The sequence below is a fragment of the Sebastes fasciatus genome, chromosome 9, assembly GCF_043250625.1.
Source record: "Sebastes fasciatus isolate fSebFas1 chromosome 9, fSebFas1.pri, whole genome shotgun sequence".
In the NCBI taxonomy this organism is placed as follows: Eukaryota; Metazoa; Chordata; class Actinopteri; order Perciformes; family Sebastidae; genus Sebastes; species Sebastes fasciatus.
Window position 1 is genome coordinate 7,142,112 of NC_133803.1, and position 9,942 is coordinate 7,152,053.

The 9,942-nt window shown below is 37.3% G+C and overlaps 1 protein-coding gene across 4 annotated transcripts in view; it reads left to right on the forward strand.

The window, feature by feature from the left end:
* ltbp1 (latent transforming growth factor beta binding protein 1) overlaps nucleotides 1-5,778 on the forward strand; it is a 108,562-nt gene extending 102,784 nt beyond the window's left edge. For all 4 annotated transcript variants that reach the window (XM_074645673.1, XM_074645674.1, XM_074645676.1 and 1 more), the window contains 3 exons: nucleotides 1,348-1,500; nucleotides 2,649-2,798; nucleotides 2,900-5,778. In XM_074645673.1, coding sequence (XP_074501774.1) covers nucleotides 1,348-1,500; nucleotides 2,649-2,798; nucleotides 2,900-3,087 — 491 coding nt within the window. In that variant the 3' untranslated portion in view covers nucleotides 3,088-5,778. The remainder of the gene's footprint in view (nucleotides 1-1,347; nucleotides 1,501-2,648; nucleotides 2,799-2,899) is intronic.
* The last annotated feature ends 4,164 nt before the right edge of the window (nucleotides 5,779-9,942 follow it).

Below are 9,942 nucleotides of genomic sequence, written 5' to 3' on the forward strand. Positions count from 1 at the left end.
ATAAAAACTTGATTTCCTCATACCAAAGACCAAGTGTTTGTGAGTGTAACCCTGAATTATGTGTTGAGTTTAACTAAATTTAGTCATACACACCAATGGCAAATTAAATTTAAATTTAATTCATTGATTTATTTTTAATATTGGCCACCCTATCACTGTCCCTGTCTCTTCATCACCTATTCCCTATAGCCAGGGTCTGAAATTAGCACCTGTGGGTAAATTGTTGGCAGTGGCAGGTGAAATCATCAGGACACCCGCCACGTTGGCAGACAGGGAAAATGCTAGTGATGGGAGTAGAGAACCGTAGTTGTCTACTTTCTTGGCATCTCATGTCTCTGTGACTATCGATTCCTCTTATTGATGCTCTCCGAAAAAAAAAAGCGCTCAACAACGTGGCGCTACTAAACCTGAGGGGCGCACCCTACTTCTCCCTGATAATGCGACACTGTGAACAACAAACCCGTGTTGAAATCAGCAGGAGGAGAGTTAGTAACGTTGCCTGTCAGCAGCAGGTGGGCAGCACAGTTCTGCTTGGATAAATAGCGGAGCTACTAACGTTAACGGGGGTGCCATTTAGTTATTATTATGAGACGTTCAAAGTCTGCTCAGGAAAAAAAACTATTGGGTATATCATGTGTTCAAATGAAATCTCATAAAATTAAGTTTTTGGTGAGAAACTTGAATAAAACCAGTTGTTTGTAGGAGATGTTTTCACATCAATATAAAATAGATATTAGAGAGAGAATTATGACCTGTTTAACTTCCCAACACTAGCTCTAAGCAGCTTGCCAAGATTTTTTTAATCAAAGCAAATATTTAAATAATCATAATCATTTTAATTGTGTGTTTTTATGCATACAACCACTATAGATGTCAATAACAAAGTACAGTAAAGTACTGTGTACACTACCCTCCCTCCACGGTGTAATTCGACCACTGTAATTTACCAGGTATAAAATGTTTTTTATGTGAAATATATTGAACATTGAATGACATCAGATCTAAAATGTTATTCCTTCATTTAGTGCAGAGATTTCAAAAGTGTCAGATAAAACTTGTGGCAGAGTGGCAGAAAAAAAAAATACTTGTCTGCCACAGTGGCAGGAAGTGAAAAAAAGTTAATTTCAGACCCTGCCTATAGCCATAGCTGCATTTACACCAATACTAAAATACAGACAAAAATGTTCAGCATACATAGAGCCATAACAAGTCTGGGGAACCAATAATTAATGAGTCGACTAGTCATCTCTGGGTTTTCAGATCTTTTAATTATTGAAGAATTTTGCAGCTCCTGACATTTCTTATTGAACTTTTTTTGTCTTTTCTCTCTCTGTGTCTTTCTCTCAGAGGATTATGCATCCATGTGTAACCTTGACGGACGGCGGGCGTACGGTCATGATGCCCTTGTTGCTAGCCCAGTCCATGAATATGAAGTGAGCCCAGACTATTCACCGTCACCTGAGCAGCAGACTGTCCTGCCTTTTTACGAGAATGAGGAGCGTGAGTATTTGTATTTTATGCATCCTTTACAGTAACAGAGGAATAGCACTGAAACACAGGATTGTTTTTATAGAATTAGATTTTATTCGGGTCTTTACTAACTTCTTGCTAGTAACGTGGTCAAGGTAAAGAATTGTAAAAGTTACATATAGAGTTTATCCAGGTAGCGGTCAAAGGAAGTGGCTCCTAACCTTTTATCTTGTGACAAAATGAAGCAACGTTGCTATGTATAGCAGACCATTGCTATGGGCGCAGCGCTGATGTCGGACTCTGGCGGACCGTTTTTGTGTCAAATTATAGATTTCTTCAGTAAGTAGCCGTGTAATAAGCGGGGTAATGTACAGCTAGCGGGTCATTGTTGTGAAAGAATCCCCAACAGGGCGATGCCGCACCCCGACGCGAAGCAAAGGGGTCTCTCATTGCCCTGAAGGGGATGACCGGCTCGCTGTACATTATCCCTTACATACCATACTGAACAATGGAGAATACAGTGGAGAATCTGAGTGTGTATTATACTGGGCATCTACAGTTGGTTGGACAGTTATGAGTTCTACAAACTGCTGAAAGTGAAGCAAAATGCACTGTGAACTGCAAAGCAAATTGATTATTCAGCAGTACATCATAATTATGCAGGTTCAGCTTCTCTGATGACAAACACTGACTTGTGTTCTCATTTCAAAGCGCTTTACTGCCATCTTGTGATAATAAATCTATCATGTTAGAATGAGTTCCCATAGTCGTGATTCCAGTCCTGCAATAGCTGAATCCTCAGCTGGAAAGAAAACATTTGTCTCTGATGTCTCACAGTAGAAAATGATTGAGATTGAGCACCACTCATGTAAACCATGTATTTGATCAGTGTACTCAAAAGTTGAACAGTGTACAGGAAGTACAGTATAACGTTGCCATGGAGTCAGTTAACTGTGATCTCACTCTCTGTGGGGGCTTTTTTGGCCTATATTTGTTTACATCTTTTGGAAAATTGGCACCATTAAAGTGTGCTGAATGATCTCTGATCAGCTCCTGTTTGCAGTGTACCCATGAATGTACAGACAGCTATCACTGGATTATTTTGATACCGAAGAAAACTTTAAAACATGATGATTCTCAGGCAAGTTCAGGAGTTGGTTTGTGTTTTTGTGCTACAGATCCATTCAAGGCATTTGAGGGTTTGCAAGCAGAGGAGTGTGGGATACTGAATGGCTGTGAGAACGGTCGGTGTGTCCGGGTTCAGGAGGGTTACACCTGTGACTGCTTTGATGGATACACCCTGGACCTGACCCACATGGCCTGTGTTGGTAAGAGGGCAGTTACACACACCTAAAACACAGAACAACTAACATAACTTTTGTCATGTCTGTCATGTATTTATGTCATTTCTGTCCTCCTCTGTCCACAGATGTGAACGAATGTTCAGAGCTAAACAATCGGATGTCGTTGTGTAAAAATGCAAAGTGCATCAACACAGTGGGCTCCTATCAGTGTTTGTGTCTGCCGGGCTTCACTGTTTCTGACAAACCCAACTACTGTGTGGAGGCAGCAACACACCAAACATCAACACACACAGTGAACATGGACGGACACTAGGGGGTGACAAGAGACACTAAAACCACACGCACAAGCTTGTATTACTATACTTGTGAGGACGTCCATTGACATTCAGCCTCTGCAAAATCCTCAGCACGAACCTTAAAGTTGAACTCCCTGGTTTGTTTTAAAATGTCCAGCAGCCCTCCCAAATCCCAAAACACTTCACAGCTGATCAACAAAAGTGACCCAGAGGAAAGTTAGAGATTTGGAGTCGTATAACGAAATCAGGAAGTGTACCTTTAAACTGTTGAAAAGCAATTTATTAATCTTTGCCCAAACTCTAAAGCAAATCAAACCTCAAGAACATAAACATTGAACCTTGCCTCTGAATTAACCTAATCCTTATTCTAATCACTAATGCAGATACAGATCTGCTGTTTACCAATGTCATGTATTTTTACTCACTTCCTGCTATTCCCTTCTGTTCTACAACACACTTTTTTTTTTTAGAGTACTTGTGTTGTATTGTGTTTTTCATAATTTTAGTGGTTTTCCAATGTGGAGATTTTTAAATAAACCCTTCCTATATATTACAAAATACTCTCAATGTTAAGGCCTAATTTTGTAAAAAAGTATAACAGTATAATTGTTAATGAATTTTCACATCCTACACTGTTAACATTGAAACTTGCTCTGGTATATTTGGTTAAAGGAATAGTTTGACATTTTGGGATATGCTTAGTTGCATTCTTTCCAAGAGTTAGATGGAAGATTTCATGTCTGTGCTTTATGTACAGTTAGAGCCTAGCTTACCATGAAGACTGGAAGCAACTTTCAGACTGTTGGCAGTAAGGCTTAAGCTTAAGTGACAGCGCTGTACCAGATCTCCTAATACAACCATGAGAAATATTTACCAAAAAGTAGCGTACATGCCAGCATGACAGCTTTTTTTCATTCCAATAGGAAGTTTGGAGGGTATTATGTATAACATTCAGAAACTCGCATAAAATGGCGAAGGGTAAATGTAATGTGCCAGGTAGTAAATAAGGAGTGATTTTGGACATAGCCAATGAGTGTTAAGCCACATGCAGGTATAATGTTTGCAATTTTTTCTATCTTAGTTTTGGCATGTTTGCATGCTAGCATTTGCTAATTAACACAAAAAATAAATCGCGGCTGAGGCTGATTAGGTCATTAGTTCTGGAAGTGTGTAGTCATAAACCAAAGTCTTGGACAAATTATAATTTTTATACTATATAATATTATAATTATAATATTATAATTCTGATACTGAAAATCATAAATGTCAACCTGTTGGTGGCGCTAGAGGGAAAGTCAGAGGATCACAAATGTCATATATCAGCCGACATTGTCATCCCTTGAGCCCCGCTACTAGCGTTTGCTTGAAAGAATCCTCACAAAATTTCCAGCAATGTATTTATAGTCCTTAGTTATTCATATCACTATGTATTTATAGTGATATGAATAACTTACATATCACTTTCTTACTTGGCTCAGCATTTGATGGTGTCCCTGATGAGTCATGTTAATTTATGTTGAATTATGATGTATGCATTTAGAATTATAATTGTTAACATTAAGAGGTAAATACTAAATCAAAGCCAAACAACTTTGACCTAAAGCTAATCCTCATCTTAATACAAAATTTTAAATGAAAAACCCAAAGAGGTTTGGATGAACTAGTATGTCTTCAAGAGCTTTATCACTTTTTTTTTTTTTTTTTAAATCCGTGAGGGGACATTTGGTCCTTAAAAGTATAGAAATACAACAAGTACACACACACACACACACACACACGCACACACACACACACACTTACACTTACTTAATCAAAGCTCATATATTCTGCACTGTGTACACAACATGAAACAAACAGTAATTTACTTGAGATGAAGATTCAACTTAATCTAATATGTGGTGCCTATGTGGGGGATGGAAACACAGAATTGTATAAAATGTATGTTTTGTCTGTTGCTTTTCTAAGTTTGTTTCTTATTTTGTTTTTAAGTGGCGTTTTATGTGTGTTATAGAGGCCATTTTGCTCATTTTGACATATCAACAAACTCTATGGACTTGTGCTGGGGGATCCAGTTGTTAATTTCTACCCAGTCAAACTGATTGTGGATATTTAATTATGTGAAGAGACCAACTGTCTGCTCCTTCTCGTCCTCTACAGCCATTCCTCTGTCTGCCATAAAGAAAAGCTTGTTTCTACACTACAGCATCACCAAATCATGTTATATGCACATTTTAATGTTCTAAAGAAAGTTGATGATGTAAAGCCTTTGGAATAAGCTTTTTGTTGGATTTTGTCTTTGTTTTGTAAGAATGGTAAAATGCAATCATAAAACTAGTTGTTTTCTGGGACATAAGACAATGCCGAGTCTCATGTGTCTTACAAAGAACTAAAAGACTTTCTTGGTATTCCCTTACTTTTTCCTTCCTTCAGCACATACGTAGGGTATGTTGAGATGACTGAAATGCATTTTTATTTTCCATGCTTCTCTTATTACTGAAAAGTCTTTCCAGGTTGTAAAGCTGCTATGGGACAGCGATGGGAGAGAAGAAACTTCTGTACATTTAAACAAAAGAGTGGAGAAAACAGCTGATGTATTTGTAATTTGTACATGAATAAATAGCTTTTTCTATGAATTCATATTACAGTGTACATTACCCCTTGTTAATAAACCACAAATTGGCTGGCCTGTCAGTTCTTACTGTTTAAAACATGATTCATTGGCAAGTACCTTTTCTATTTTTCACCATGCTTGCATTCTTACATTTGAACAAAATGTGAAAAGTTGTCATTACAAAGGTTTTGATTTCTATGCATGTCGTCATATCTTCCAATTGGTCAGAACACATCACAAAATTACTTTTTCGTTTGTTTGTATCAGCGTAAACTGATTGTTTTGATCTTTTTTTCGGCTATTGACTACGATTTTCTGGACATCGGACTTTGCGGTTGGCATAAACTGGTTTGTGACTGGATCAGGATAGCGACCCAGGTAGAGGTAGAGGATAATGATATAGGCTTAGATTTGGGTGATTGGACTCCAGTTTATAGTGGGAGATGGCGAGGAGGAGGGGGAAGAACCAGGATGGATGAAATGTGCTTGTTTGCGAATCAAAGCAATAAACGAAGCTTAGATGAGAACAGTTCAGATGAAGGCAGGAGAGTTGGGAGGATTTTAAAATCGTTAAATTCAGAATGGAAGACAAGGATATTAATCTAAACCCAATTGCACTATCGAGAGAGCTAAAAAAGAAGATAGGAGATGTGGAAATGGCCAAGGTCTTGAGAGATGGGAGCTTGTTGATAATATGTAAAACAGAAGAACAGAAAAACAAAGCTCTGCGTGTTGAAAACATTTGTAAGAAAATGGTCAGTGAAATAAAGGTGCTGGGTGAGACAGAGTGACACGAGGAGTGATTACAGGTATTCCTGTTGATGAAGATTTGGAAAAACTCAAAAGGAGTATCTATGGGGGCGAGGTGAGTAGATTGAAGAGGTTGCTAAGGACATGGAATGGTGAAAGGGTCGAGAGCTTGTCTGTTCTTTTGGAGATTAAGGGATCTGTACTTCCAGAAAAAGTGAAAATCGGATGCATGAGCTTCCCAGTCAGGCCCTATGTTCCTCCACCGCTCCGTTGCTATAAATGTCAGAAATACGGGCACATAGCAGCGGTGTGCAAAAGAAAGCAGAAGTGTCCCCAAATGTGGAGTGGATCACAGAATTGAGGAATGCAGAGAAAATGTGCAACAGAAATGTAACTGTGGTGGTCAACATAGGGTAACATATGGTGGATGCTAAATCAGGAAGAGGGCTGGAGAAATACAACAAGTTAAAGCAGTTAACAACATAAGCTATGCCGAGGCAGTGAAGAAAGTACAAGGACAAAGAGGAATGGAAAAACAAACTTTGAGAGAAGAGGCAAGAGAGATATCTGACACAGCATTGACAGGGGATAAATTGATCTTGTTCATAGCTTATGTAATCAACTGTACTGACCAAGTCAAACACAAAACAGATAAGATCAAAATAATTGTGAGAGGAGCTGAACAATTTTGGGGTATAAAAGATATATCATGAGAGCATGTTAACAAAAAACTGGAAACAGACGGGAAGCCGGGAGGGTCAGATGAAAGAATAACCTGATAATAATACAATGGAACGCAAGAAGTTTAATAGCAAATGGACAAGAGTTTAAAGGATGCATTAAACATTTAGAAAATAAACCAGAAATCATATGTGTTCAAGAAACTTGGCTTAAACCGGAATTAGATTTTGTTATTCAAGGATACAATAGTATACGCAGAGATAGAGAGGAGGGGAATGGGGGAGGGTGCAATATATTTGTAAAACAAGGAATACAATATAGAGTTTTGAGGAAAGGAATAGAACTAGAATATTTAATAATTGAAATTTGGACAAAAGAAGGGAATATCAAAATAATTAACTTTTACAATCCATGTAAAAGATTATCAATAGAAGTAATAGATGAACTCTCTGTAAATCTAGCAGGGAAAGTGATATGTTGTGGGGATTTTAATGCCCATAGCACATTATGGCATATGATATGATGTGGGGAAAGGGATTATTAATCAAACTTTGTAAATTAGGTATCAAAGGTCAAATGTATAAATGGATCAAGAATTTTTTACAAGAAAGATCAATACAGGTAAGAATAGGAAAGAGAAAATTGGTGTTAAAAATGGAACACCTCAAGGTAGCATAGTAAGTCCTTTATTACTTTCAATAATGATAAATTATGTATTTAAGGACTTAGAGAATGGGTTGGGGTTTTCGCTGTTTGCAGATGACGGGGCAATTTGGAAAAGAGGAAGAAATATGGAATTCATTGTAAAAAAAACTGCAAGAGGGGATTCTGAAAATCGTGGTCATATAAATGGGGATTTAAATTTTCAGTTGATAAAACAAAGACAATGTTCTTCACAAGGAGAAGAACTGGTAATGAGATAAAGTTAAAATTATATAATCAAGAATTGGAGAGAGTGAAACACTTACATACATATACATACACTACATATACAGAAATTAGTGGACAAATGTAAGAAAGTACTGAATGTAATGAGATGTTTAGTTGGAAGCGAATGGGGTGCAGATAGAACTGCTTTGAAGGCCATATACAGTGGGTTAATTAGATCAACATTAGATTATGGTAGTGTAGTATATGGATCAGCAGCAAACACATCTTTAAAAAAGTTGGATACCATACAATATCAGGCTCTGAGACTATGTACAGGTGCATTTAGGACGACTCCAATAGCAGCATTACAGATAGAAATGAGAAGGATACAGCTATCACTTAGCTATTGGTTTAATTTACAGGGCCATAATCAAGATCATCCAGCACAAGACACTTTAAAACCTTGTTGGGAAAAGGAAAAGAAAGACAAAAAGCTTTGGATGGACAGTGATCCAGAAAGCTAAATAATTTGAAATAGATCAATTAAACATTAGTCCAACAGTACCATTACCAGCAATACCACCTTGGATATCGCAGTAGATCCTACATTATTAGAAAAGAAGAACAAGGATAGGAGGTTTATTATCAATTCACAAACCATACAGGCATATATTGATAGTTACCATAGTTAAGATTCAGATCTACACAGATGCATCAAAGAGTTTAGTTAGTAAAATAGGAGTCACATTTATTGTACCAGAGTTTCATATCCAAGTAGGGAAAAGGGTCAGTGATGATTTATCAGTTTACACAGGAGAAATGCTTGCAAAACTGTTAGCAGTGCAGTGGATAGAGGAGTCCAGACCATTGAGAGCAATCATTTGCTCAGACTCAAGTTCATCACTAGTTAGTTTACAGTAGAGTCATTCAGACAGCAGACCAGACATTTTGATTGAAATACAACAAACATTATACCGAATTCAAATGATGGGGCTTACAGTAGTATTTGTATGGATACCAGCACACATAGGGGTCAAAGGAAATTAAATGGTAGATAAGATTGCAAAGAAGGCTACAAAAAATAACGATATTGATTTGACAGTTAGCTTCAGCAAAACAGAAATGAAGAGTATTATTAAATAGAGACTGAGGGAAAGGTGGCAGAAGCAATGGGAGGAAGAGAGGAAAGGAAGATGGTTCTACAGAGTTCAAAGGAAAGTGGGAGAAATGAGGTGTGTAGGAAGGAACGGGAGAGATGAGACAATCATATCAAGACTTAGATTTGGACACACTGGACTAAACAGCACACTATTTAAAATAGGTAAACATGACACAGGTAAATGTAATTATTGTGGACAAGAGAGAAAGGGTGGAGCATGTAATATTGCATTGTGAGAGATATGAGGAAGAAAGAAGGCATTTGACTCAAGGCCTCAAAGAGATTAAAGTACACTTTGATTTAATAGATATTCTACGAAAGAACTCACTAAATGAGTTATAGAACATTATTTCAGTATCTTAGACAAATTAATATGATTGGAAAAATATGAGGTTGTTTCTTTTCTTTTTTCTTTTTTTGGATATAGTAATTATTAGCCAGAATGATCCACACTCCATACCAGCTGGTGGCGGTAATGCACCAAATCGTTGTTTGCCAACCGCCAATAAACTTCAAAGAAGAAGAAGAAGAAGTGCCTCCTCCTTCTATCTATGGAACACATGGTAAGTATGGTGAGTATGCGAGAAAGAAATGAATAACTTAACTAACTTAACAATGCTGGTCAGTGTTTTAATTTAACCAAAAAGTTGTCTACCGTATGCTCTGTAACCAAACTTACTGCCAAACACAAACAAACCCGAGATAGAATGTGTCTGCAAGTTACAGTTGATGGAATTGTGGCTAAATAATGACTAAACAAGCATGGTTAAATTAATATGAAATGTTGCAATGCTGGGGACA